A 27696-nucleotide genomic window follows, 5' to 3' on the forward strand; every position below is an offset into this window, starting at 1 on the left:
GCAGCTTCCGGGAGGGACGCACATGGAGAAGTGAGGGAGGAAGGGGACACCCGCCTAGCCAGCCGGATCAGCCGAATCAACCCTGACAATCCTTGGGGTGGCAGATGTCGCAGCCAGATCGCCCTCACATCCAGTGTTGCAGATTCTCTTTTTTTTTTTTTTTTTTTTTTTTTTTGAGACGGAGTCTCGCTCTGTCGCCCAGGCTGGAGTACAGTGGCCGGATCTCAGCTCACTGCAAGCTCCGCCTCCCGGGTTCACGCCATTCTCCTGCCTCAGCCTCCCGAGTAGCTGGGACTACAGGCGCCCGCCACCTCGCCCGGCTAGTTTTTTGTATTTTTTAGTAGAGACGGGGTTTCCCCGGGTTAGCCAGGATGGTCTGGATCTCCTGACCTCGTGATCCGCCCGTCTCAGCCTCCCAAAGTGCTGGGATTACAGGCTTGAGCCACCGCGCCTGGCCCAGTGTTGCAGATTCTTAATAATCATACACACTCACAAGATTTTTTGTGAAGTCTGGGCTGGTATGTATATAATACTTACAATAGTGTTTGATACTCCCTTAGCCCTGAATAAGTGTTAAAAATAACATTCCTGGACAGTTTGTGTCACAGTATAAAGGGCAAATAATTCTAGTTCCAGGATGCATCTTTGCTGAACCTAATCAAGCTCTGCCACCGTGATCCAGGGATGGCATCACTTAAGCCCTATTTGTGACTCTGTCCCAGGGCTTCCCTGCATCGGATAGCTATTCTGAAAAGCCTTCTACCTCCAGTACAAATGTACAGAGGACTAACTCTAAAAGTCGAACTTTCTTGAAATATAAGTTTAAAAAACAAACTTTTCTTTTTGTAGGTGCCCTGTCATGGCTGGTGGATTATTTTCTATTGACAAAAGTTACTTTTTTGAACTTGGAACATACGACCCTGGCCTTGATGTTTGGGGTGGAGAAAATATGGAGCTCTCATTCAAGGTATTACCAGGTGTTTCCCAAATTTTCTTTACAATAATGAGTTAATCAATTTAAATGGTTTGATTTTACTACTATAATCAGATATGTGACTGCCACTAAGAGGAAATTTCACAGAAATTTTAGGGTCTCTGGATTAATTTTTTCATATCTCAGATTGAATTTGGAGGAATCAATTGCTGTCGTGAAATTTATTAGCATTCCTTAGTCTTTCACAACACCATTTCTGCTTGTAAATATGGGGGAAATGACTTTCTGCCACTCAGAGTAAATGCTGTGGGAGTCATACGTGATACAGAATAACTCTTCTGGGGCATCTGTCTAGTATGTTGGAAGGAATAGACTCAATCTGTATTGGATTATCTTGGAGAACACAAAATGACAGGACATAAAAATACCTCTAAAGCAGGTCACCGACAGGTCAGGTGTGCTCATAGTACAGCTCCTTTGGATACTTTATACCATCTATTATACAATCACCAATTAACTTCTGAGAAAGCCTTGGCAACAGCAGTAGTAGAGAGTGTACAAAAAGTAATTGCTTTCCTATTGGGTGGGTGTTCTGTATGTAGGTAAAAGGGTATAATTTTGGAGCTGCTGATCAAGAAAAATGGTTTTGAGTTGTGTACCACAAGCCTTTTGGTTTTTCCCAAAATGAGAGTAGGGGAACGTGAACAAATGGACATCTACACTTCTTTCCCTGATTCAACCAAAACAACTCATATTTTACAAAATGGGATTCTGTGAAGATTTATTTACAAATAAATAACAAACTTATATTGCAGGTTAGGAAATGAAAAAACTACATTTCACTAATCCTAAAATGATCCACAGCAATACACAAAATTAAATAAGCCTGTTGAGTTTGATTTTCTATTGCAAAAGTGTTTTTGAAGTTGAGTATTACTTCAGGTAGGGGGAAACAAGGTCGCCAGCCAGGTGGTTTCTTGTCATTGTTAAGTGCTCATGATTTGTGGATAATATTTTGATAATTGATGCTTATCATCAAATTCTTCCAGGTGTGGATGTGTGGTGGTGAAATTGAGATCATTCCCTGCTCCCGAGTAGGCCATATATTCAGAAATGACAATCCGTATTCCTTCCCCAAAGACCGGATGAAGACAGTAGAGCGGAACTTGGTGCGGGTTGCTGAGGTCTGGTTGGATGAGTATAAGGAACTGTTCTATGGCCATGGAGACCACCTCATCGACCAAGGGCTAGATGTTGGCAACCTCACCCAGCAAAGGGAGCTGCGAAAGAAACTGAAGTGCAAAAGTTTCAAATGGTACTTGGAGAACGTCTTTCCTGACTTAAAGGCTCCCATTGTGAGAGCCAGTGGTGTGGTAAGTTCAAGTGACAATTTAAAATCTTACTTCATCAAAACAAAACACAAAATCTCTTTCAAACATGTGTGGAAAGAATGAATAATTACATCATAAATAAACATCAAGTATGAGCATAGATGGGACAAAGCATAGCTGAGAATTAAATATAGGTAAACTTAAGGAAGGCTACCAAGTGGTCATGTTCATTGATTAACTCAACAGATATCTATTGAATATCCATAGATCTGGGAGTATTTCAGACTTGGATTACAGGGCGATGAATGAAGCAGACTTGATCCCTTCCTTGCGGAGCTTAATTTGGGTAGGGAAGAAAGATTATAAACAAATAAGCAAGTCAAGTGTAAATACAAAATATAATAGCTCTCATTTAGGGAGCAGGCCACAGTTGATGAATTCTCAGTGTGGTCGAGAAATCCTCTCTGAGAAGGAGACTTTGTAACTCAGGCCTAAAACACTAAGTGTCAGTCAGCCATGCTCTAAAGAAGAGTGCTAGGCAGAGGGTGAAGGTCATGTAAAGCCCTCAGACAGGTGAGTGTTCTCCATCCAAGCACTGGAAAGAAGGCAAATGTTGTTGTCAGGGTGTGCAGGAGGGAAGAATGGCGCCAGATGAAGGTGAAGAGGAAGGAAGGAGCCAGATCACACAGGTCCTTGTAACCAAAGTAAGGATTTTCTTTCTTTCTTTCCTTCCATCTTTCCTTCCTTGCTTCCTTCTTTCTTCTGAAAGTAGTGGGAAGTTACTGAGCAGAGTTAAGCAAGGGGGTGATAAGATTTAATTAGGATTTGTAAAGATTTCAAAGAGGGAACAGAAAATATCAGAGAATAGCAGATAACATTCCAGGACATGAGAGATAGTATCCAAAAGGAAGAAGCTAAGCCAGATAAGGTGGCCAGAGTACAAGACTAAGAAAACATCAAGGAAGAGGAAAAGCTGGGGAAAAGCCATTTCAAACCCATTCTAGGAGTCAAGCTGCATTTGAAGAGGATGGTAAGACACATGGGTTTAAATATGATTAGCCAAGCCTTCAGCTGGGGTTCTTTGCCTTTCATGCTTATTTCTAATTTTTTATTTCCAATTTGATTTGACTTATAACTATCCCCAGTGTTTTTGTTTTATTTCAGCTTCCTTTTTCTTCATCCAAGAAATTATTTTAAAATGTGACCATTAGTTATCCTGCCCTTTTAGGCCACATTTTTTCAGTTCTTCTAGAGAGTGGGTTATACCATGCTTTCTATCTGGAAATTCTCGTGATAGCAAAAACTTATTATAATACTCCCCTTGAAAGTATTAGGGAAATCCAGGAAAGCTATGAAAGACAAGAAACTAGCCTTAAAAAGTGGTTCTGTTTTTTACAAAATTCAACTGATAAATAAGTATATGTTTTTAGGTAATACACTGTATTATAAAATTGCCATTTTTATAGGTCCAAATAGAATGGCAGCTAATTTAGGTGGCTCAACCTGGTAATTTATCAGACAGTTTGGATTTATATACACACTGTTCAAATGACAACATGTCAAATATAACTGTAAAATAAATTTACAGTTTTTAATTTCAACCCCTGAGCAGAAAAAAAAAAAGAAAGAAAGAAAGAAGGAATTCCCACTATTGTAATTTTTCCCATTCCAACAACACAATCTCAGTAAGAGTAATACTGAACTTTAACCACCAGAGGGCACTAGAAAACTACGTTTTGGCTCCACTGGTAGGCTAACTTGTGTGAGTTCCTACGAAATTTCTGAAGAGCTCTCCTAATGAAACAGCCTTCTGCTGATGTCTCCGCTATAACATATCAAAATGCAGCAAGTAGTTTAAAAACTGATTTTAACAAATTCCTTCTATTTTCCTTTGTTGTTTCCTTAAACAAATTTCAGTGAAGATGTAGTTTGCTCCCTTCTGAAGCAACCAGCAGAGAGCGTTATTACCATTTTAAAAAAATTAGGACCTTTCTCCAGGTAATTTGGAACAAATTAAGTAGATCATTATTTTAGATAGATAATCTTGGAAATTTCCAAGAAAATAAACTCCACAACTTCTTTTTGTATCTTGCTCCATTTCCCTTCTTTCAACCTTCACACGTAGATATTTAAATCCAGTGAAAATTTTGTGTTTTGTAATAAGAACAAATATTTTCTTATTGAACCAACAATATTTGAAGCTAATAATCTCACCAATAATGTATTTTTACACTGGATTAAACTGCTGGCAAACAGTCTATAGCTCTGTTTCCCTTTTTTCAACCTCCACGTGTAGGAATTTAAATCCAGTGAAAGTTCGTGTTTTTTGTAATAAGAAGAAATATTTTCTTATTGAAACGACAATATTTGAAGCTAATAAAAGAATCTCACCAATAATGTATTTTTACACTGGATTAAACTGCTGGCAAATAGCCTAATGTTTAACAATTCTGTCATAAATTGTGGGGAATATCTACTTCCTAAATTGGAAAGTGAAATAATACAACATGGATAATTTAACATTTATACACTGCCTGATTTTTTTAAAGATTAAAATGGTTTACAGTAAAAACATGGATCAATTATTTTTAAATAAAAAGGAAAAATTCTAAAAATGGTTAATAATGAAATGAAGAATAACAATTCCAAAGCACTTCAGAGACGATGTCTATATGAAGAAAAGTATTAGGTTGGTGTAAAAGTTCCTTCAATGGCAAAAACCGCAATTAAATAGTTTCCTTGGTAATTCCTAAGAAGAAGGGGAAAAAAAAAAACATCCTCAGGTCAAGTGAGAGAGGGACATGTAAGGGACAGAAAATTTTATCTTTCCTTCTAATGCTTTTCGGTTCTTGGAGGGATTATACAAAATAAACACAAATATCAGTTAACCAGGGAGTTCTCAAACACTGTCCTGACCAATGTTACTTGTGCTGTCTCAGAGTTCCATGGTCAAGTACATTTGAGAAACATTTGTAGAACATTCTGAGCAGCAAGCTGAACATACACACCCTGAAGATTTTGAGAAGTTCTGGAGTAGAACCACCTGTTCAGCTCTGTGGAAACCTGCATTTTCCAAATTTGTTTGAAGATAGAATATTTCTGCATGATCCACAAATATAGGAGCTTATATAATATTTATCTGTGCTGAAGTACAGAGAGCAACTGCAGCATGCTTTCCTTCTTTTAAGCCCCGAGATTATTCTACCGTTACGTCTTTCTATTCACCTTCCTCTCTGAAGTTCAGGGCTGGGACTGGGGGGCACTAAATCCTTCTGTGCCTTGTGATGCCCACATTTACTAACAGCGAGCTGTCTCCTCCCATATTTGTCATTTTAAATTGCGAATAGAGCTTTCTCTGAGGATTTTTGATAGAGATGCCATCCTTCCATAGTTGCTTTGTTTCTGTCCGTGCCAGGCACCTCAGAAGTCATTATCAACCTGGTACTATTTTTAGCGTGTGTTTCTATGCCTTGAAAGTCTGTGATGGTTCCTGTCCAAAGCACGTGGTGTAAATATTCATCTCAAACCCAAATGAAGTCTGGTGTAAAGTTTCAGATTCTCAGGGAGAATCCAGCTTCCTTGTTTTCTCCCTGTGCTAATGGGCACATTGTTTTTCCTAGTGCAGCATTCAACTGAAGGTCTGTTTTTCCGCTGTTACGTGGAAGACCTGAATTCCAGCTTTTTGGCTTACCCACGCCTCTGTTTTTCTTCCATCCATATGAAGGAGCAAGTCTTTCTTGCCAACCTTTGCATGGTTCCCTGTAGCCTTTAATTTTTTCTGCGTATTCTGATCCCTGAAGATATCCTTTACTTTCTTGTCCACTAAGCTAAGCATGTAAAAGTGAGGACCAATGTACTGAGCCCCCTTTTATGAAGTCTGGCAACTCTGTAAGCATCCAGCCGCCATCAGTGCAGCACCCTGAGTTAGATCTCTTTGTTAGGCATCGTAGAACCGGAAAGGCACAAATAGTGTCCCTGGCAACAAAGACTTCAGCTCCTCCCAGCTCAGGAAGCTTTCCCGGGACATGTCATATAGATTCGGCTCTGCACAGCTGTTCTAGAAATCTGAAAACCCTAAGTTGCACTGTTAACCCATCATCTTGTTAGCCCTGCCCAGGATGTCAAAGGAGGAAAGGAAATCAACCTTTTTCTGCAATAAATGGTGACTTAAAGAAAGCTACCTCCATATTTGACCCTGTAAATCCATTAAAAACCTGGGGGCCTGCCAGAAAGTGCCTTTATGCTTGGCTCTAGATTAGCTTTCGTGACTTTCCTATAATGAATTGTAGCTCGCTTGAGTCATTAAGGAGATTCTGACAGGGAATCAGCTGGAATCTGCTGTTCTTTGAAGGACTCAATTTATCTATGATTCAGTGCTTAAGCAGTCAAAAGGCTTGAAGGGGTCAGTCAGGGAACATAGCTCATAACTCTTATATGTGCATTGACTTTCAGTATCTGCATTAGATAAGCTTAAGACTAGAAAATAACTACTTTTCTTGCCACCTTTGCTCATTTGTTATTTAGCATTCCAGGCAAGGGTTAATTAAAACTTTCTGTGTGTTGGCTCTATGGCTGATCACAGGCCAAAATTAACAGATTGAAGCTGTACTATTACAAGATTACATTATGTCTCTGTTAGAGACAGCAACCAATAAAACTGGATAGTGCTAAGTAATGTTAAGCTATTAACTATCTTTTAACCTTATTATAGTTTTATATTCTGTATTTTCTAAATGTGTCTGAATGTCTTGTTCTACTTTAAATTGTTTTTTAATTCCTGTTTCATATTTTGCTTCTTAGCTTATTAATGTGGCTTTGGGTAAATGCATTTCCATTGAAAACACTACAGTCATTCTGGAAGACTGCGATGGGAGCAAAGAGGTATGCTAAACTGTTTTCTATCTCATGGTAGCTGACAGGTGCAGGGTATGACACATTCATTGCACAATTGAGAAATTCATCTTTCCCCAATAGGAAAATAATTTTCTAAATTTCTTTGTAATTAGAGAATCCACCACTAAACACAAAGACAGTGACTGAGGGAATAAAGGTGTGGGTCCTGCAGTCAACTCACTGGATCCAGAAAGAATACAGTCCTGCCACCATCACTTGCCAAAGTGTATTAACTTCTGCAGATTCATTAACCTTTGGGTAAATGGTAGTAATAATCATGCCTACTTCTAGAACTGGTGTGAGGCTGGAGTTAGGTAATACCTATGAAGCCTGCAGAACAATACCTAATGCTTAATGCTCTGTAGATGTTTGCTGTAATAATAATAAAGATAAAAATGTAAAAAATGTGTAACATAGACAAAGATACTAAAGAGAGAACATATTTCTAAATAATCATTCTAAGGAAGCGGTCTTCTTCTCTGATTCCATTCCCCTTTCCCCTCATTCTCCCGCATTTTAAGGGAATAATGGAAATAACCAAATCCATGATCCATGGTAGAAACGTCTATAGGAAAACTCCACAAACTCAGAGCGAAATGGTTAGTAGAGGGAGTAGGGCCAGGAAGCAGGGAATAGAGACTCCTTCCACAGTGCTGGAGGTGAGCTCTGAGTGATTACACTTCCCTCGCTAACATACATTCCCTAACAGTTCTGTGTTTGTGGAAACAGTTATTGGTTTGAGTGGCAAGTAGGACTCAGAGGAAAATAGATTCATGAGTAGAAATCAGTTCCCAAAATTGCAGATTGTTCTTTGGTACAGAGATTATTTTGCAATGGTAATCTAGGCTTGTCAAGTCTTACATCTTTGCTTTGACTTCAAGATACTGTTTATATTTTTTGGTGCATCCCATCTCTACCTCTTAACTCAAAGCTGCTACTAGAAGAAAAGGTATCTCTATTGCTATATTTAGCTATGAATTGTAAACCTGAAGCCAAGGCCACTCTTTTTTAATTAGGAAAGAAAGGAGTCAAAGGGAAGTGAAAAAGTGTTAAAACACATTAAAAGAAATAACTTTCAGTTACTAACAAAGAGGAAATAAAGTCATAAATTGTAAAAACAAAACTACAGTTATTTCACATTATATAAAAGGAAAAGTATTAAATAATGCATTTTTTTTTTTTTTTGGAGGGGGGAATGATCATTGCAGGGACTTTTTGTGCCAGAGTAACCAGTATTTTATCTGAAAACCCAAGTTCTATTCTTGATGACCATTGAGTCTTTCTCAATTGGATGCTGGGAGGCAAAAGTATAAATTATTCAGCCTTCACCTTCCACAAAGCCCCAGCTCCCTTTTAGTCTCGTTGCTCATTTTTAGCTTCTGCCTCTCATAGTTTGCTTGGGTCATAAAAAGTAAAGAAATGTGGAGGAAGTTAACTCACTTTCGGCAGAATTAATGAGGCTTAATACCAAGCCAATGACTACAACATTCATCCAAAAAGGCTCAACAAGAATAAGACCCTTAGATTGAATCATCCAGCTCTATCCCTTTACCTTCTACCTAAAATATCTCCTTGGTTATTAACCTTTCAAGCAGTTGAGACATATTTTTCCAAGGTAATATCTAGCTTCTCTTAGTAGCACATAACTTCCTTATATTATGCCATACTTCCATGCTTCCTACATGTTAATGTTCACACAAATCACCTAGGGAGTTTGCTACACTGCAGATTCTGAATCAGTAGGTCCGTGATGTGGTTGAGACTCAGCACTTCTAACTAGCTCCCAGGTGATGTGGATGTTGGTCCAAGGACCACCATTCCAATGTCAAGTTCCAACACAATGACTTTGATCTAAGCTGATAATCAAAGTTGAACTTCAGTTACAATACAAATGATTCATGAGGTAAAGGTTTAGATAGATTTTACCAGAAGCCTATTTTTTCAAATATGTTTATGTTAGTACAAAACAATAAATTTCCCACAGACCCAGAGCATTAGAGTAAATTGACCAGGCAGATAATACTAGGTTGTAAACAACTGAAGAAAAATATTTAAGGATTAAAAACATAGTTTCATTACCAGAATTGGTGCTTATTTTAGACACTGGCAACTTCTCCAAGAGCAGTTTCTATGAACTGGGGGATGCCAACCTGGTAGCAACCTGATGATTCCTCGTGCTAGTAGCAAAGAAAGACTTCCACCTTTTCCACAATTGGACAAAGCCTTTATGATAGTTTTATACAAGGAAGCATCAAAAATCCACCCAAGAAATTTAGGGCTGTGACTGTTATCTCCCCATAGCCACCCGTGGTTTAGAACCTTAATCATGTGGTAGACTGAACATTCCAATTCTTTAAGCACCAGGCTTGTTTGGGATTCAGAACACTGAAATGACATCCATATGCAGACAGAACTAATTGCACTAAATAATTTTATTATTGTAACTAACATTTATTGAAGGCTTATTGGGTGCTAAACACTTGATAGTCATTACCCCAACCCTCTGAGATAGATACAATCGCTGTCCAACTTAAAAATTAGAAAAATAAGATTAGACAGGGTAAATAATATGCCCATACTATCAGAATTACAAATGATAATACCAGGACTTGAATCTAAAATATCAGATCATAGTTCCTATATTCTTAACTATTGCTAACAAAAATGTTTGACAAAGCCCCTGCCTGTGTCTGCTGCCTAAAGTGACTCTTTATTCATTTCCCCCACAGCTTCAACAATTTAATTACACCTGGTTAAGACTTATTAAATGTGGAGAATGGTGTATAGCCCCCACCCCTGATAAAGGAGGCGTAAGCCTGCACCCTTGTGATAACAGAAACAAAGAGCTAAAATGGCTGCATAAATCAACATCAGTCTTTCATCCAGAACTGGTAAGCAAAAGATTGGTACCTCTTCTTTACCACAAATATGACTTTTGATCAAATAGGACATAAAATTTTCATTATCAGCTTCCTCAGTCAGAAGTTTTGTGTGTTTGTGACAATGGGATTATGTAAAAGCTCACTCACAGAGATACATGGGTATCTTTTGAAAGTTGGCAAGTCCTTTTTTTTCTTTTTCAAAATTTATTTCAAATGGGTTATTTTAAATAGAAGTCACCAAGTTCTTGTAGTTACATTGCTATCATTTGCATCAGTCAATCGACAACACCAAAAGTCAGGCTTAAAGGCTAGAATTGGTCCCCACTCGTTATCAGAAATGCTTATAAGGAGAGGATATGGGCAGCACAGGAAGCTGCATGTCTCCTACAAGTCCTGCACTTTAGAATGAATCTGATTCCTCATTCTGCCCCCTTTCCATAGAAGGAGACTTTTTCATCCCCTGCGGTACCCAGAGACTGGGGCTTCTAAGGGTCTGCTGGAGCCAGCTTTCATCACCTCACTGGAGCCGCTTGTGTGCACCCTTGCCAACTTTGCATTCAATCATACCACATTGGTAGCTTGAAACTGGCCATATCGGGAGTATTTATACCACAGAAATCGGAAGATGTTACTGGATCAAGGATACTTTTCTGAAGGTCCAGTTATTCTATTTACCAGAACATTCCTGGTCTACTGTATTCATGCTCAAAGTCCTCTCCATTTTTCCCAATTACATTTTAACAGAATATGGAGTCATAAGCCTTGGTGTAGGAGCTTAAGGTTGGCAAGAATAGTCTCAGAACTGCCTTCTTAAATTTTCTACCATCTCTCTAGCAGGTAGCCACCAAATCTACTGTCTACAGTAAATATCTGGGTATTTGGAGACTCTCAGTTTGCCCAGGGCTATCCCTAAAGTAAGCACCTTTTCTTCCTCGAGGTACCTCCGTTCCTTTTAACAACACAGCCAGTGACTGTTCTCTTCTCAACATTTTTCTTCCTGCTCAGGGCCAAAACTGGGGCCTGAGTAATGTGTTCTCCAGCCTTTCTCCCATTAGATCCTCTCTGTTGTATTTCAATTCTTTCTGGACAGTTTTTTTCTCTTTAGTAATAATGGTTATTATTGAGTTATTCAGAAAGATTAGGAATTATTAGCATATATGCTGCTAATTTTATTTTTGCATAGTGTTAGGAAATCCATATACATGCAGTGTAGTGAATAACTTACATCTTACCTTCTCCCTGTGCCAAAGTCAGGAGGGAGGGAAGGAGAAAGGAGGAGTGGGATAAGGAGAGAAAGAGAGAAAGTGAGTAAGAGAGAGAGAGAATATGAATAAGAACGAGAACTAAAACACATTCTTCATCTCCAGAATTGAATCTTGGGAAGGAGTTCAAGCATAGCAATTTCTCTTAAGCAGTAAGCTGATTTGGTAAAGGAGATAATTTAGTTAAGATAGCAAAAATTGGAAAACCTTTTCCCTACCTTCTTTGTACCTATGTATGACTTTGTGACATTTGACACAGCTGCCTTCTGTCTTGGATTTCCTTTTTGATGTTACCAAATGTCCTGGAGATTAGTAGCTTGGTGATCAGCTTTCTTCTTTTTTCAGTTTTTCAGTAGTTTTCATGCTATACCTCCTAGGTCCCCCAGTACATGTAAGTCTTAAACAACAAGAGAAGTATAAAATGAGACTTCTTTACAAATCCTTGACAATATTCAAGCATCATATTTCCAAAATCCTGCAAGGGTGATGATACTTTTGTAGGAACAATCTTTAAAATAAATTATTATGAAAGTCACCCCTTTTTGATAACTTATTAAGGTTTAAAAACAACATGTGTAATTAAGATCGTCTTTGTCATAGTCATAAGTAATTGAGAGAATTTATAGATAAAAATATATATAAGCCATTAGTAAGTTCTATGTAATTTATCTACCATTTCTAGGATATTCACTAAATATTAAGCAATAATAGAACTTTATTTAATATTTGGACATCAGTTGTTATGAATTGTCAGAGATTATGGTAAAGAGCTCATAAATAAAATACATCACTTCCAGAATTTTGTAATCCAAATTCACAAAGACACCTACTTTAAAAATTAATTAACTTTTTGTTGCGGTATGTATTTTTTCTTTACCGTCAATGAAGTAGTTATCATCTATCAAATCCAATAAATGTCATCTGTAATGTTTTCTCTTTAAAGAGTATATAGTTCTCAGCCACATCATCAAAAAATTTTTATTTTGCCTCCTGAGGACTTAAAAGTCTTATAGCTTGGAGGAGGATCATTACTTAGTCTGAGACAGAGACAAATTTAATACTTTTCAAAGTCTGTGTTTATGTTAATAATTTAGTTCAGAAGAGTTCTTAAAAATCAAAAATATAACTGCCTGTCAGTTTTTTTAAATTGGTTTTCATTTCTTTATATCGCAGTTATCAAATTCAACCTCATTCCCAGATCCTCTTTCTCTCCAGGTGAATCACATTGTTTTTGAAAACAATCAGCAATTATTATGCTTGGAAGGAAATTTTTCTCAAAAGATCCTGAAAGTAGCTGTCTGTGACCCAGTGAAGCCATATCAAAAGTGGAAATTTGAAAAATATTATGAAGCCTGAAATGGAGCTGATGTTGTTTTTATATAGTAAATGCATTAAATACTGTGAAAATAACACTGAACTTGTTAACTATATTTCTCAGCGGTAGTTTAAATTTTCAATTTTAATAGAATTTGAATGGAAGATTTTTTATAAATCACAATATTTGGAATACCAAAAGATAACTCAGGAAAACAGTCCAACATTGGACTGAAGTCCTTCTTCAGAACTGGGTGGCCTTTTGAATTGCCTGCTTTCCACCCTGTGCTAGAACTCATCCTGCAAATTTGCCTGTGAAGCTAACAAGTAACCGGAAATGAAGACAGAAGGACTTGAGAAAGCATGAGGGTATTCCCAATGACTGTGTTTGATAATAATCAGCTCTTCTGGCCCACAAGTAGGAATGATCAATGAGAACTTAACTTAGTCCTTTATTTGGAGATTTTTTCATCAAACAAAAATTTCTTGAGTTCTTACGGCTAGAAGACCTTGGATGCCCACAGCTATCACGTTTGTGAAATCCCTCCAGACTACATGCATACTTACCTAACAGTTTGAAATGGTATTGATCTACTGCCAGTAACCCTGCTTGATGGCAGCATTTTGATCTAAATTACATAATGGTTTTTCCCAATCTGAATCAGTGGAAAAAAATTTAAGTGAGGAAGAAGAGGGCTTCAAATGCTTATTTAATTCTAGGTGTGAACACCATTTCAGCTCATTTTGTGCTTTTAAAACTACAATTTTAAAGATTTGCGATACCAATAACTTCCTAGATTCATGTGGATTTTTTTAAAGGCAATGAAAAAAGGCTGGATTATAACACACTGTAGTAACCAAAAATGCATTTAAGCATTGAATGCACTCTAGTGCAGGGCCAAGTAAGAGGAGTTGAAATGAGTAAAGCAGAAATAGAGCTGCTGAAAGTTTATTTTATATAAAAATAATAAAATACGACTTTAGATATAGTAGCAGTCACAGGAATGAAATATGCTAAAAATGGGCTCTAAAATATTTCAGAGGGAAAGTAAAGTGAAGGAAACACCATGAAACGGGAAAGGAGTGAGGTAAACAAGTCTTAGGAAGAGAGTTAAGAAAAAATTCCCCTGGACTTAACCAGAGAAGGAAGGGGATCTGGTATCTCTATGAAGGAAAAAAGAGTAAAGCCCTCAGTGTGAACCCAGTGAAAACACTGAAAATTTGGGAAAAGTTAAATACTGATTTCATCCAAATAAAGCCTCTAATCTTAAGTATCCCAATACATTGGCATACCAGAAGAGGCCTTAGAAATCAGGATAGCCTTTGCATTTATTTCATTAAGAAAACTGATGCTGAGAGGACAAATTACCTAAAAATCTTAAAACCCAGGCAAGTCTGTCAAAGAATCAAGATTAGAATTCAGGTTTCCAGAGACAGGGCTCATTCTGCTGCCTCAGGTCACTGGCTGGCCTGAACAAATCTGCTTCACAGAATTCCTTAGAAAGAGGTACACAAATTTCTTTGCTGGGATTGGGTCCCTGGAGGACAACCATACTATATTCTTGTTAATATGTTTTTGTTTTTTTTTTTAAGTTAAACCTTGGTTCAGTTGAGATGAAGGTGAAACTAGGTATATTTCGTTCTGACTTCTAGTTTAACATTTAATTTTAACTTCTAGTGAGTTAACGTAAAAGCAAAACTATAAGAATGGGAAAAAAGAACTATTTCTGCACATTTGTAACATATTTAAGATGTTTTCTTCAAATAATTGAAAATTGTAGATGAGTAAGAGAATGACTAGAAAATGAGATACAGTTATATGACACATAATGATGTTTTAGTCAACAATGAACCACATATTTGACATTGGTCCCAAAAGATTATATTAATAGTATGGTATCTTTACTCTACTTTTTCTATGTTTAGATATGTTTAGATACACAAATACTCACCATGGTGTTACGATATCCTACAGTATTCAATACAGTAACATGTACAAGTTTGTAGCCTAGAAGCAACAGGGATTCCATATAGCCTAGGTGTGTAGTTGGCTACCTACACCATCTAGGTTTGTGTAAGTACACTCTGATGTTCACACAACGATGAAATTGCCTAATGACACATTTCTCAGAATGTATTTGTGTCATTAAATGATGCATGACTGTAATTCTTTTCAAAACAGAGCCATATGGGGCAAGGGGGGCCGGGGGACACAAGTCAGTTGCCAAAAGACTAATTGAGTTAGTGACACACTGAATATGCTAGGTGCTTCACGTAATTCTTCATGTAACTAAAAAATGTTGAGAGGTTTTTCCCCCCGGGTATATAGGCTCTCTTTTTATCCAAAAATACTTTCCACAAAGAAGTCAACTCTGTTCTGAAAAAAAAAATGAATTGTGTTTTGAATACAGTCATCTTTGGGTATATCAGCTAAAGGAAGTTGGATTTTTTTCCTTAACAGAACCTTCTGCAGTCCTCTCAGTTCACATCCTTCCTGACTTTACCTTGACCAACTTATTATATAAAGCTATATTTAAATCTATGTTGTCAATATAACAAAGGATTATTTTCAAACATCACAAATTTGTTCTTGGATAGAATTTTATACATTGCTTTTGTCATATATTTGCTCAGTTACTCTAAAAAGCAAGGAACTGATCACTATTTGGGAATTTATATGGGCCTAAACTTGAGTGTATTGATTTATTATGAAATTCACTACCAACGTTTTCTCAAGCAGAACCTTCTAAATTTTTTTCAGGAGACTGGAATAAAGGTATAAATGCTACTCGATCTTCTGGTACTTCTAATGATAAACCTTTGGATGAGACAGGTACTAATCAGTACTGAATTCTTCAATAGGAGACTGTGTTATAGGAGCTACAGATTTTTCCCTGACTTAGCTTAGGTCATTGCCTTTTCTTTAAAAAAAAAAAAAAAAAAGTCTATGCATCTTGTGACCTTGAATACAAGGGTGGTCTTGATAGTATTTGACAGGACTAACCAACTTACCAAGCCATCTAAGTGCTTCTGAGACTTTTCAGTTTGCACAATTTCTTTCTTTTTCAACAGTTACCCAGCACTTCTGCCCTACTCTCTTGTAAGCTGACACAGCTGTTGTTGGTACAACCGTGTTTTATCACCAGCATCAAATTTGCTTAATACTGCTTGCTGACATCCCCTCAGCTGTCACTCACAGCAAACCACCATGTGCCATGATCACAATGTATTATTAGCTTCACCACACTAATTTGGAAACATTCTCTTAGATATTAAAACACCTTGCTTCTAGTATTAGTTTGGGACTGAAGAGGGGCAAAGATACCATTTACAGTGTATAAGAGTCCAATATTCCCAACCAACCTTGATTTCATGAATGGCTTGTAATTATTTTTAGTGGGCACTCATGCAACAGAATGAGGTTTAAACATACCAGAGAGTACCATCTTTCTTTGTTTTAACATCTCTGATTGAATTCCTATATTCAGAATACAAGAAAGAAATTTTACCAACCTGGCACAGTGGCTCAGGCCTGTAATCCCAGCACTTTAGGAGGCCAAGGCGGGTGGATCATGAGGTCAGGAGTTCAAGACCAGCCTGGGTAACATGGTAAAACCCCATCTCTACTAAAAATACAAAAATTAGCTGGGCATGGTGGTGGACGCCTATAATCCCAGCTACTTGGGAGGCTGAGGCAGGAGAATTGCTTGAACCCGGGAGGTGGAGGTTGCAGTGAGCTGAGATTGTGCCACTGCACTATAGCCTAGAAAACAGAGCAAGACTCCATCTAAAAAAAATAAAAGAAGAAGAAGAAGAAGAAGAAGAAGAAGAAGAAGAAGAAGAAGAAGAAGAAGAAGAAGAAGAAGAATTTTTACCTCAGAAGAAAGCCCCAAAATCTTAGATTAAAAATGAAAAAAGGACAATGGGTGATGGGAAAAAAGAAAGGAACTAATTATCATTGAGTATGTGTAGGCACTATTTGTGTAGGCACTATATGTGTCCCCTCTCACTGATGGGTACAACTCACGAAGTGAGTCTCATTCTCCCTGTTATACGAAGAAGTAGGATAACTCCCATATACAGATGAGGAATTTGGTAAATTGCCCAAGGTCATCCTACAAGTAAGAGACAAAGCCCAGTTTCCATTTTATCTGGCTCAAAAAAACATTTCTCTTACTATACCATGATGCTATATAATTAATTTTCTTCTTTACATAAGGCTGTCATCTCAGGTGGGTGCATTTAAAAGTTTCTTGGTCTCAGATTACTGATGCCACAGTATTGAAATGAGATTGAATTAAACTTCTTTGGTCTCTTTTGGATGTTGTATAAACAGAAAAAAGAAACTAGGTCTCTCTGTGATAACCAAATGATGGGTAGGTATAACCATGGCTACCCCCACATGTTTTGCTGTGATCTGTCTCTTTGACTTCGTGCAGAACCTATTCTCTTTCATCTCCTGGACCAAATATGAGAGAAAGAAGTGGACATGTGGAAGGTTCTTCCTCCGTGAATAATATTGAAACAGCTCCATATTCTGGGGAAATACCCATGGTTCATTGTCTCATGCCAAGATAGAATTCAGGACACAGACACACAAGAAGAGTGGGTCTAGGAGTGGAAAGTTTAATAGATAAAGAAGAAGAGAGCAAGAAAGCTTACACATGTTGAGAAAGTGAGTTGCTCAAGAGAGGGTTTTCCAGGTTTGGGGCAAGATTTGATGGATTTTATACAGAGGCTTGAGGAGGTGGTGATTGATTTACATAGAGCTCAGGGGATTGGTTTAACCAGGTGTACTATTTACATAGCCAGTGAAAAGACTGGCCCTCCCACCCTAATCTTTTATTATGCAAACGCAGCTTCTACCTGGCTGTCACCATGACCTTGCACACGTGGCTTTACTTGACTGGCACCATGACACCCACACACCTGGTGACAAGGAAAAGGGAGCGGGAATTGCCATATTGAATGTGCCTGGCTTCCAGGTACAGCTGCTAGCTTTACATATGTGAGCCTCTAGCTTGCATATCTATGCTTGCAACTTGATTTTTCAGGCTGCTTTTTGTTAGAAAACAAATGGTTTGGGGGCCGCTTTTTATTAAAGGAAAAATTCACCGAGAACTATTTTACCCTTTCTAATGGCCTAAAATAAATTTTTAATGACTCCTGTATTAATATTACCAACTCTTGATTCCTCCAACCTTTAAACAAAGCTAGCAGATTGCTCATCTTGAATAGAAATAAAAAGTTAAAAAGTTGGAGTCCTTTAAAGCACAAACCATGACTTTTTATTTCTACTGATTGTGTAGATTGTCACTACTGTGTTTTGCAACAACTTTTACACGGGTTACTCAATAGTTGCTACAAGACAATATGCCTTACAATCAGAAAAAATAATATTAGCCAGAGATATTGTACAAAATATTTATTTTTTGGCAGTTTTGAATAAGCCATATGAAGTATTGTATATCCCTAATAAGGCTTAATGGATGGTATTCTAGGTGTTGGTGGTATCTGTATCTCAAAGAAAGAAAAAAAATAACATCACACTAAACAGAAGTAATGCCTCTGTTTTCAACCTAATGCAACAATAGTTATCATTTCAATTAGGGTCCCTTTGCAAGTTTATGTGATTCGTTGCTTTGTAAAAACACAAAACACAAGGGAAAATTCTCATTTTCCAGCAAATACAGCAACTTCTATTATGCTGAGTTTCTAATAATGAGTTGCCATCAAATAAGTAATAAATAATTTCTTTGAAAACAAGATCTTTCTGTTTTATTATTGATTGACAGGTATTTACCAGTTTAAGGATATTGTCCATAACTATCTATATAATCAAGCCTTTATATTAGATGTTAAATTAAAATTTTTGATAGCATGAATAGATTTTTAAGTGACCGTTCAAAAACAGCAATTTTTGTAAATATACTGTATGTGTGTAGATGTGTGTGTATATATATGTATCTAAATATTTGTTGATGCTTTGATCTGGAAGAAAGAAATATCAAGAGTTTCTACTCACAACGTAAAGAAAATTAAATGTTTTTGGATATTTTTAATTCTTTCAGGTGTATAGCTTTGTCTGCATCTGGCCTTCTGTACAAAAGTATCTCAAGTGAACTTTCACTCTGGATACCGTTTTCCAAACTTCAAGGAATAATCAAATTCTCAGTTATCAGGGTGCTTGTTATTTAGTTGAAGATTACACATGTCTTCTGCTTCAAGAAACTACCCCAAACTTGCTAGTTTTATATATATTGGCTTAAAAACAAGAGAAGTCAAAGATTAAGTAAGTGAATTGTGTTAAGGATTGCCTGAAAACGTTTGCTAAGGGGAGAATAAAACTAAAACTATGGAGTATAAAGGATGTTGGAATTAAACATCTTTAAGTACTTTTTTTCTGCATCTGACCAACTGAAGTTATTATAAAGAAGGAATCAAGTATGTAACTTTAAATTCTAGGTAAACACCCAAATTACGTTCTAAATTCATTTCCAAAATTCTCCTGTGCTGGCAGTTAGCTACTAGAGATCCTCATTTGCTTTTGCAGTTTGCCATGTTCTGAGTGACTTCAACTGTTTACTGCTACCCAAGTCATTGTGTTTGTATTGATTGCCTGGCTCAGTTATCTCATGTTCTTCGTGAGCTATATACACATTTTCATTGTCTTTAAACAATACTGTGTTTTGAAGTTAAGTAGAATATTGTACGGGTTATCAGAAACCCATATTCATTGTGTTATGTTTCTGTCTGATATTTTAATGTTGGCAAATATAGTTTTTAACATTGCATTTTACAATCCTATTGGTTTTTAGAGTGATGAAAGTTCAAGTTTTAAGAGAAGTGGTTGCCTTTCTCATACTGTCAAACATATTTTTTCTTTATTATACTCTGGTGCTTTATCCTTCTCCATAATTTTCTATTATTACTTATTTTAAATGTTTTCCCTATCACATTGAAAAACTTAAATGTCCGTTCTCCATTTGAAAACGTGCCAAAAGTACTATCCCATGTAAATATGCAGAAACAATTAATATGAAAATGTCAGCATAGTTTAAATGTATTACTTTGATGATTACAGAGATTTTTTTCAAGTTGTTCATGTTCAGATGCATCTTAAACAGTATCTCAGTTCCTTAAAAAATAATAAAAATTTTTCATGTATATTACATATCTACCTACCAGAAATCCTTTTTACAATTTTATATAAATCATTTTAAGACCCTTTTGAAATAAATAATGCAAATGAATTAAAATAAAGTGTTCTCTTGATTTCTGAAGAGGCATTCGTTAATTATCTTAGTAGCTGCTGATATACAAGGATTCTTTCTAAAGTTTAAAAGGCAGCTAAATAAAATAAAGTCTAGAAACCAGAAATAGAGACAAACTTTTATTGAGAGTAAGTCATACACAGCAGTTCTTTATTTAAATTGTAGATAGATAGGTAGGTAGGGGGAGAGAGATATGCTAGCAAATTCTGTGCCTTCAATGTGGCATTGTATGAAAGGTAGATTTTATATTGGCAGAGAAATAGAGCTATTATTAGTTTCTGTTCATCTAGCAACAAAGGCAAACAGTCACGTAAGAAATACCAGCATTTGCACAATAAATTAATTCTCCCTCTTCCCTGGTTTTAGAGTCCTTACCACCCCTGAGCTTTGAATCACAAAAGCTCAAGTAAACCTTCATGTGTAGCTAACAGTTTGTGTTATTAATCATCTTCCCCCGAGTTTCAAATATGTTAAAAATCCCCCACACAATCTGAATCAGACCTTTGTGTTTCCTAGGTTACAAAGGCTCAAATCGCCAGCCATCACCATTATGTTACCTAAGGTCACTTAACTCTGTGGCTTTCATGTAAGATGGCGGTATAGGGCCAGGGACACCAAGCCAAAGAATAGTTTCAGGGTTTTTTTTGCAAAAACATTGCATCATCCATGAACATGAAGCATTTACCAACTAAACATACCCTAAAATAGTTTCTGTTGACTAAATCTTTCATAGTTCATTCATTGACTGGTGAGAGCACAGAGCTAAGAGGACCAGCGTTAGCATATATTAGAGTCCCATAAGAGCTACTTGCTTTGCTGTGCCACGTAACCATAGGTCACCCACCTCTACTTCTACAGGAATCCATCATTTCTGTTGGAATAACTCAAAATACAGGCTCTTGACAGTAGGTTAAAAACATGGTCCTGTTATGTGATAGATAACACATAACAGGTTTTGAAATTCAGTAGAAAATTGTAGGGGTTATCAGTAACCCGGAAAACAGGTTGTCCAGGCAGAAAAATTAGATGATCTAAATTAAACTGGAAATTGTCCTATTGAATCAATCTCCCTAACTTTATCAATAAAGACCTGATTTCCCTCACTTTTATTCTGGAAACTGACATTGTAACACATGAAATCTATAGGTTGTATAGAATGAGGGTAACAGAACTTTTATATGGTATCTGTTTGAAAGAATAAAAGGAGCACTGTAATCCTGAATTCAAATTTGAGTCTTGTAAACAACTAAATAATAGTATGTGATACTATGGAAATATAATATATGACCCGGAAGGATTAAAGAAGTTGTCATTAGAATATGTGGGATTTATGTTACACATAAATAAGCAGTCATCCAAGAGGACTAACCCGGAGTTTTTCACAAAATGAAAAAGAAATAAACAAAGGGTTGAATAGTACAATGAAGACTGTATTACATTCAGACAATAAGGAATTGTCTTTTTATTTGCAGGGCAAAACAAAATCTTTATCTGTGGTGATAGAAAGTTCAGGGTAATATATATGGAAGCATGAAATGAAAAATTGTGGAACAAACTATCTAAGAATATAAATATAGTCTCTCTTTTCATAAATATTCAATACGTTATTTGACACATTGGTTTGAGTGAAGCTCCACAAGTACAATTTTAAGCATCTTGATTTGGGCTGAGGTCCAGTAAATTATATATTCCCAACAACTATCAGAGCTCTCTCACTAAAAATACATGCTCACGCTCTACTTTGAAAATATTCTAAGATAATTATTTCCATTTTCATAGTAACTAGTACAGTTATGACTAGCGTTGTCTCAGGTTTCTAAGGAAAGAAAATTATTCTGAGATACTGTTAATAAGAGAAAATGTGGTAATAGAGAGGGGCATTTTCTTAAAATTGTGCTAAAGCTGTCATTTTTATTTTTAATGACTTTAACTGTGCTAGACAAGATTTTATTTTCAGCCACAGAAATAAAACTATCCAACATAACTCTTTAGTCTGCTGCCCACCAATCTTCTAGCCCCTCCCAGTGTCAACCTCACAATGGGTTTAATTCAGTTTGAAAGCATAAAGGCAACATTTAGCAAACAGAATTCTCCTGACTGACAATTGCTCATCTCCCTCTGTGAGAAGATTCAGTGAATGGTAACACCTAGGAAGGAGGGCTATAGAATTTTCTCTCTGTAGAGGCCAAGGAAAGCCACTTAAAATCTTGTTTGGAGATAACAGAAAAGGCGCAGAATTTTGGAAGGCTTATTGCCAGAGTCTGTAAAACCATGTTTAAAAGTAAGAAAGGTTTTAATACCAGACTTTCCATCACTCCAATGTACAGGAAGGAAGACGCCAAAAGAAACACAGGAATCATTTCAAATAGTCCCCTCAAATAGTCTCATTTGATGACCACCTTTCCAAGCACTGCTACATTTATAGCCAAATTATGCCACATTCCCCCAGGGGACTGACTGCTTAGTGCTGATCACACAATGCTGTATTAGTGAAGTTTTAAAAGACAAACGCCCAAGAATGAATTTAAAGCTTTTTGATTTGAGGTTATCAGACTGAATTTTATCTAGAGTTATTTCCACATTATTCTACAGTGAAAAAGAGAGCCAATTTCCACCTCCCCCCAGGTGATAACTCAAAAAAGGCATGGAAATATGCACCCTGGGACAATAGAATTAGCTTTTCCTTTAGTGGGCATGAGACTTTCTCAGTTCCAGTTAGTTTATAAATGCATCATAGACTCGAACTCGTCAATTCTTTGCTTGGTATTTCCCTTTCTGATTTTCCGATAGGATATTGTATTGTATCTGGAATAAGCATTTCTGGAGATATCGCTCTTCTTCCCTAAGATTGGCTGCTCATCAGGTGTCACGGCTTGGGAACTGGCACTGCTCAGTGGGGAGTCCTCACTTGCATCACCTTCCTCTTTAAATTGAGAAACCTCTTCATGTTTTTTCTTAAATTCTATCACTCGAACTTCATCTTCGTCATCATTGCAATTATCATCATCATCATCATCATTAATTTCTTCATCCCAAACCTTCTGCTCCTCTTCAGGTTTAGAATGTAACGTGTCAGCTTGGCTAGGTTTTCGAAATCCCAGCCATTCAATTTCAGCTGCCTGGTGACCTTTGTTCTTCCTGTCCTCATCTTCTTCCTCTTCAAGAGGTTGCTCAGCAATCCTCTCCTGTCTTCTTATTTCCTTGTTACTGCCACTCAAAGGAATCTTCTCCCACTGATGCCCTGTAGCAAAATCAATTGGTAGATGAGATGTGTAGAGATTCCAAAATATCCAGCCATTAGTCTGTTATTCTCCAAATAATTTTTCTTGCTAATCACTTCCCAACACGTGTTTTATGGGATATGATTCTGTGGGTTACCAATATGTTTTGCACAACAGGCTACACAGTCGAAGTCATTTCGAAAATACTGCATTAAATACAGTTAAATAAGCATCTTCCGAATTTTTACAAGCCTTTGAAATGTTAATGAGTATTTTAAATCTGTAGGAAAGTCAACAACCTAACTTCATTTGTCTGTGGAACTCTGTTGTGGACTAGTATATTTAGTGAGACTCGTATTCCCTGAGACACACTTAAACAAAAAAATCTTGTCTAGCCAGTCACAACTGGATATGTGCACATGTAAAATGAAATGTTTGGACTTATGTCTCTCTCACACATATACACACACGCGCACAAACACACACATACACACACTCACACCTCAAGGAAAATTAGAAAAATATTTCAGAAAGAAAAAAATCCTTGTTTCCAATACTGAAAATGATGACTGTCCATGACTGGTCACTTTTCAAACAGTTAGATCATACCATCATATACCCTCAACAATATTGATTGAACTTGGTAAGAATTAATTGTAAGGAAGCTGCGGTTGTTCTCTGAGCCTTCATCCCTGCAAGGCTTCTGTGGGAAGTTTCAGTCTGTGGTGTACACAACTCAGAAATCTGTCTGGGTTACACCCCTTGTCAGGCCAGAGTTCACCATTTTCTTTTGACACCATGAGAGTCTATAAGTAAGGTGAGAGGCAACGTTCCTCTTTGTCTTTTTCCTCCACAACATTCTACTCTCTCTGAAAGATGTTCACAAGTCCATTTTCATCCAAGGTGTTTAGTTCTCTTTTTATTTTTTGTTGTTTTCTCACTCTAGGGAATATATAGTAAACTTACAGAGATAGAAGTAAAAACGGGTGATCACCCTAATTTGTTACACACAGCTGCTCTCAGGTCGCTAGTGTCCTGTCAATGTTCCTAACTTTATCCATAAATACACATTAGAATGTTTGCTATAATCTTATGCTTTGTTTTGTTTTATTTTGTTTTCCACAAGAAGCAAAGTAAGTGATATTTTGTTTATATTCATGATTCAGGCATGAGATTGTCACATATAAAATTACTCCTTGAATTTATAGTTTTTCCTCAATATTTTTAGCATCTTTATATGTTTTAATCCAGTAACATTCTTTTTGAAGATTTTATAGCTGTTTGCCACTGTGAAGATAAAAGACACCAAAATCTGTGCCTCTATTATAGAGGAAAAACATACTCCGTCAAACAGCAAAGGATTCATTGAGGGAAAACTTAACCGGCAAGACCATCTAGCTGAAAACTACAGACTGCTTTCATTCTCCATTTGATGAAAATGAAAGATCTAGACAACTGTTATCTGCAATGGACTCCTGATCAAACATTCGAAAGATGCTCTAGATGATAGAAGGTTGAGATTCTGCCTCTGAGAGCTTGTTACATTGGAAGAAGAAAAATTAGGGCAAATAGGTTATTTAGTTCACATTGTGGAGTCTTAAGTCTTACAAATTATCTCTGGTAATGTAACAGCTTGACACTGGCTATTGCTTGCTACATATTTCCTTAAGTGGTGATACACTGCTAATCAGACATAGTCTGAGAGGTGTTCAGGCAAAGGGAGCAGATGTAGGAAATAGCCAATCACATTCCTGTCCTCCTTGACATCTACTATTTTATGTGATGTTCTAATATTTCAACCAATAGTCTCTTCAATATTTTGCCTGTTAAAGTCCTAACAAAGCTAAATTGGTTAGATTTAGCAAGCTGACTTCAATTTGACATAAGATGTGTATGGCTGCAAGAAAGGAAAGAAATGATTAATTAATAGATTTTATCCTACACTTTATTTGGAAACTGTTTAAATGTAGGTGTCTTCTTAGAAGAAAAATCTAAAGGATTTTGTGTCTCCTAGTCTATTAAGTTTATTTAAAATTTAACATAATCACTTCAATGTTTCTTTTATTCTTCCATTATCTTAAAGAACACAATTAAAATTAACTTTATCAACCTGTCTTTCTTTAACATGAAATAGTTAACAATTTTGTACTTACATTAGAGGCCTATAAAGTAAATCATTTCATGAGATTACTTTAAACTGTATGTTGGCCGGGCACAGTGACTCATGCCTATAACCCCAGCACTTTGGGAGGCCAAGGCAGGTGGATCAACTGAGGTCAGGAGTTCAAGACCAGCCTGGCCAACATGGTGAAGCTCCATCTCTACTAAAATACCAAAAAAAAAAAAAAAAAAAAAAATAGCTGGGCGTGGTAGGGGCACCTGTAATCCCAGTTACTCAGGAGGCTGAGGCAGGAGAATTCCTTGAACCCAGGAGGCAGACAGAGGTTGCAGTGAGCCGGGATTGCACCATTGCACTCCAGCCTGGGCAACAAGAGTGAAACTCTGTCTCAGTAAATAAATAAATAAATAAATAAATAAATAAATAAATAAACCTGTGTGTTAATTGTAGACTTTTAGGAAAGACCCGTTTTTGAAACATTTACATTTCACAAGGTGCACACACAGATTTGGACACACCAAATCAAAAAGTAGGGTTGACTCAGTGGACTAACTTAAGAGATAGACATCACGTTGGCATGCCAATCAGCTATGCCAGTCCATGCAGCCTCAGCCTTGAACAGTCTGGAATGCTTTATAAGGTGGAACCCACAGATAAGTTTATACTCTTTTATCTGTCTACAGCAGCTTTGAAAATTTGAAGTCATTGCCTGGATTGCTTTGTCAATGCCACATTCATGCAACATTTCATGGAAAAACTGTCATCCATATTCAGTCAAACAATTTCTGTGTACAAAACTGTAGTTCTTGTTACCTTCTCTGAATGTCATTTCATCAACACTTGTTTCTTGGAGAGAAAGATCTGTGATAGCCTTATGAACAATAAAGAATTTCTGTTCTGAGTTTTCTAGAAAAAAAAATAAAATTAGTATTTTAGCATTTAAAATATTTACTGGTCAATGGTTAATAAGTTACCAATTTAAACTCTAGGTAGATGTCTTTAATTTTAAATCTGATCACTAAAAATTACTATTTGACTCTTCAGATTCATTCTTTATCAATTCAATTTATTTACTGAATGATCACTTCATTGATTGGTAATCTCTCCTTTAATATTTATGTAAGATATATATATCTATAAGATATAGAACCATAAATTCAGACTTCAGGTATATTTAGGAGGAAATTTAAAAATTTTGAATTCTCTTTGTTCAATTAATAGTGGGGCTGCCCATTATCATAATAAATAACAGTAGTGAACATTTAGCCAATACTTACCCTACACTTGTAGGTATTATTATTAGTATTCTGTCTTCTTCTAGTGAAAAAACTCAGGCTTCGGGAGACAGAAAGTTGTCTGGGGTCACAGAGCTATCAAATAGACAAGCCTGGATTTCACCAGAGGAAGAGGTTTAGTCCTTATGCTATGCATAGTAGAATAAAGGGCTACATTTTTGGGGTGTCCAGCTCATTCTTATAATAGTTTATCAAAAAAAAAAAATCCAGGGCAAATTTATAAGTCAAAACAAGAAAATTAAGGAGAAGGGAAACACTTTACCTTTTAGAATTTTCTCCTCCATGGATGAGTTGAGCAACATGTTCCCTTGTAATTTTCTTCTTTCCTCCCGATTTCCTTTGCTGGGAGCACCTTCGAGACTGGGTTCTACCCTGTAGTGTGGCAGGGGGCTGTCCACATCAGTCAATTCCTCACTAGTTTTAGTGATTGTTTGTTGACCGTTTTCAGGTGGTTTATCCCCATTACATTCAGCCTGGGTAAATGTAGCTGGAACATCTGTCATGATGTGTGGTTGAATCTGATTTGGAGAGAGAGTTTTAGGGAAACTGAGTGAGTAGATTCTTGATAAGATACCTGCTCTTGCCTTCAAGTCCTATAGTTCCAACCCCTACTCTAAGAGCACAAATTATTCACTTTTGTACATAATAACACGGTTCTTTTCCTAAAAGTATCCAGACAGAGCTTAGAGCAAAAGTAAGAGGATTTGTGAGATCTGCCAGGAGCCATGAGCAAGAATCCAGCCAATCACCACCTTCGTTGTTGCTTGCCAGTCCCCTGGCAGAGTTAAAGGCACCCTTTTGATTTACATAAACAAACAATCTGAAGCAATCAGGCTTTTGTGTTGGCATGTAGAGAGGGACTTTCAGCTTGTCAGTGCCCCTCTGGGAACAGAGATTTTTGTCCCTTTTCATAATGGCCCATTGTAATTTTCCCTGTAACAGGAGCCACAATTGTCCCACAGCTTTAATCCAGAGAGAATGACCACCTTGAGGCATATTAGTTCTGTGTAACCAGCTTAACATTTCCAAACAGATTTTGTTCAAGTAAAACCTCAGCTATTTTGTAAAGGACAATGGCATCGTTTTTTATTTAATAAAAAATAAAAACAGCTTATCAAAAAAGCTATAAACAGGACAACTTTACTGTAAATGCTTCTGGCTGCAGATTTCA

General features: G+C 36.7%; 2 protein-coding genes across 2 annotated transcripts in view; one reads left to right on the top strand and one right to left on the bottom strand.

Annotated features, from left to right (window-relative positions):
• GALNT5 (polypeptide N-acetylgalactosaminyltransferase 5) overlaps nt 1-20793 on the top strand; it is a 62276-nt gene extending 41483 nt beyond the window's left edge. Inside the window, exons 6-10 of the mRNA XM_038002101.2 lie at nt 850-967; nt 1984-2307; nt 7066-7146; nt 9888-10049; nt 12518-20793. Coding sequence (XP_037858029.2) covers nt 850-967; nt 1984-2307; nt 7066-7146; nt 9888-10049; nt 12518-12658 — 826 coding nt within the window. The 3' untranslated portion in view covers nt 12659-20793. The remainder of the gene's footprint in view (nt 1-849; nt 968-1983; nt 2308-7065; nt 7147-9887; nt 10050-12517) is intronic.
• A 691-nt stretch (nt 20794-21484) lies between these two features.
• Nucleotides 21485-27259, bottom strand: ERMN (ermin). Its single transcript, XM_038002102.2, has 3 exons — nt 26788-27259; nt 26044-26136; nt 21485-23131 (listed from the first exon to the last, which is right to left on the bottom strand). The coding sequence occupies exons 1-3, from the start codon at nt 27026-27028 to the stop codon at nt 22611-22613; spliced, it is 855 nt and encodes a 284-aa protein (XP_037858030.2). The 5' UTR covers nt 27029-27259; the 3' UTR covers nt 21485-22610.
• Nucleotides 27260-27696: the final 437 nt, after the last annotated feature.

The sequence above is a fragment of the Chlorocebus sabaeus genome, chromosome 10 (genome assembly GCF_047675955.1).
Source record: "Chlorocebus sabaeus isolate Y175 chromosome 10, mChlSab1.0.hap1, whole genome shotgun sequence".
Lineage (NCBI taxonomy): Eukaryota > Metazoa > Chordata > Mammalia > Primates > Cercopithecidae > Chlorocebus > Chlorocebus sabaeus.